The sequence below is a fragment of the Trypanosoma equiperdum genome (assembly GCF_001457755.1).
Source record: "Trypanosoma equiperdum strain OVI genome assembly, contig: ctg_1270, whole genome shotgun sequence".
In the NCBI taxonomy this organism is placed as follows: domain Eukaryota; phylum Euglenozoa; class Kinetoplastea; order Trypanosomatida; family Trypanosomatidae; genus Trypanosoma; species Trypanosoma equiperdum.
This window is the reverse complement of record NW_027123250.1, coordinates 1-369: the sequence shown is the minus strand read 5'-3', so window position 1 is coordinate 369 and position 369 is coordinate 1. Positions and strand designations below refer to the sequence as shown.

Sequence of the window (369 nt, the reverse complement as noted above, 5' to 3'; positions counted from 1 at the left end):
AAGATCTCAGGGAAATTCAACCACCCCATACCGTTGAGGAGCTCAATATCTCTTATTGTGTGGAGCTTAATGACATCACACCACTTGGGAGAATAAAATCAATTAAAAAATTGCATCTCCGTCAGAGCCATGATGCCAGAAGGCCTACAGAAGGATTCAGAAGTCTTTTGGAATTGCCATGTCTTTCTTGGGTTGACCTAGACAACGTGTATGGCTGGTCTGATGTTTCTTGTGAACTGAGAAAAAGGAGGGTACATACCTAATAATATTTGATCCATTGTTTCACTTTGTATAATTTAAAAACTTATTGCTAAGAATACGTTATTAACTTTAACAGCCAGTTTGAGTGGTTCGCTCACTGTAGGCACT

The 369-nt window shown here is 39.0% G+C and overlaps 1 pseudogene across 1 annotated transcript in view; it reads left to right on the top strand.

The window, feature by feature from the left end:
* Positions 1-263, top strand: part of TEOVI_000649800:pseudogene — a 580-nt pseudogene extending 317 nt beyond the window's left edge. The window contains 2 exon segments of the mRNA in view: position 1; positions 3-263. The exon segment at position 1 is cut by the window's left edge and continues 317 nt beyond it. Of these exon segments, the coding sequence occupies position 1; positions 3-263 (262 nt within the window).
* Positions 264-369: the final 106 nt, after the last annotated feature.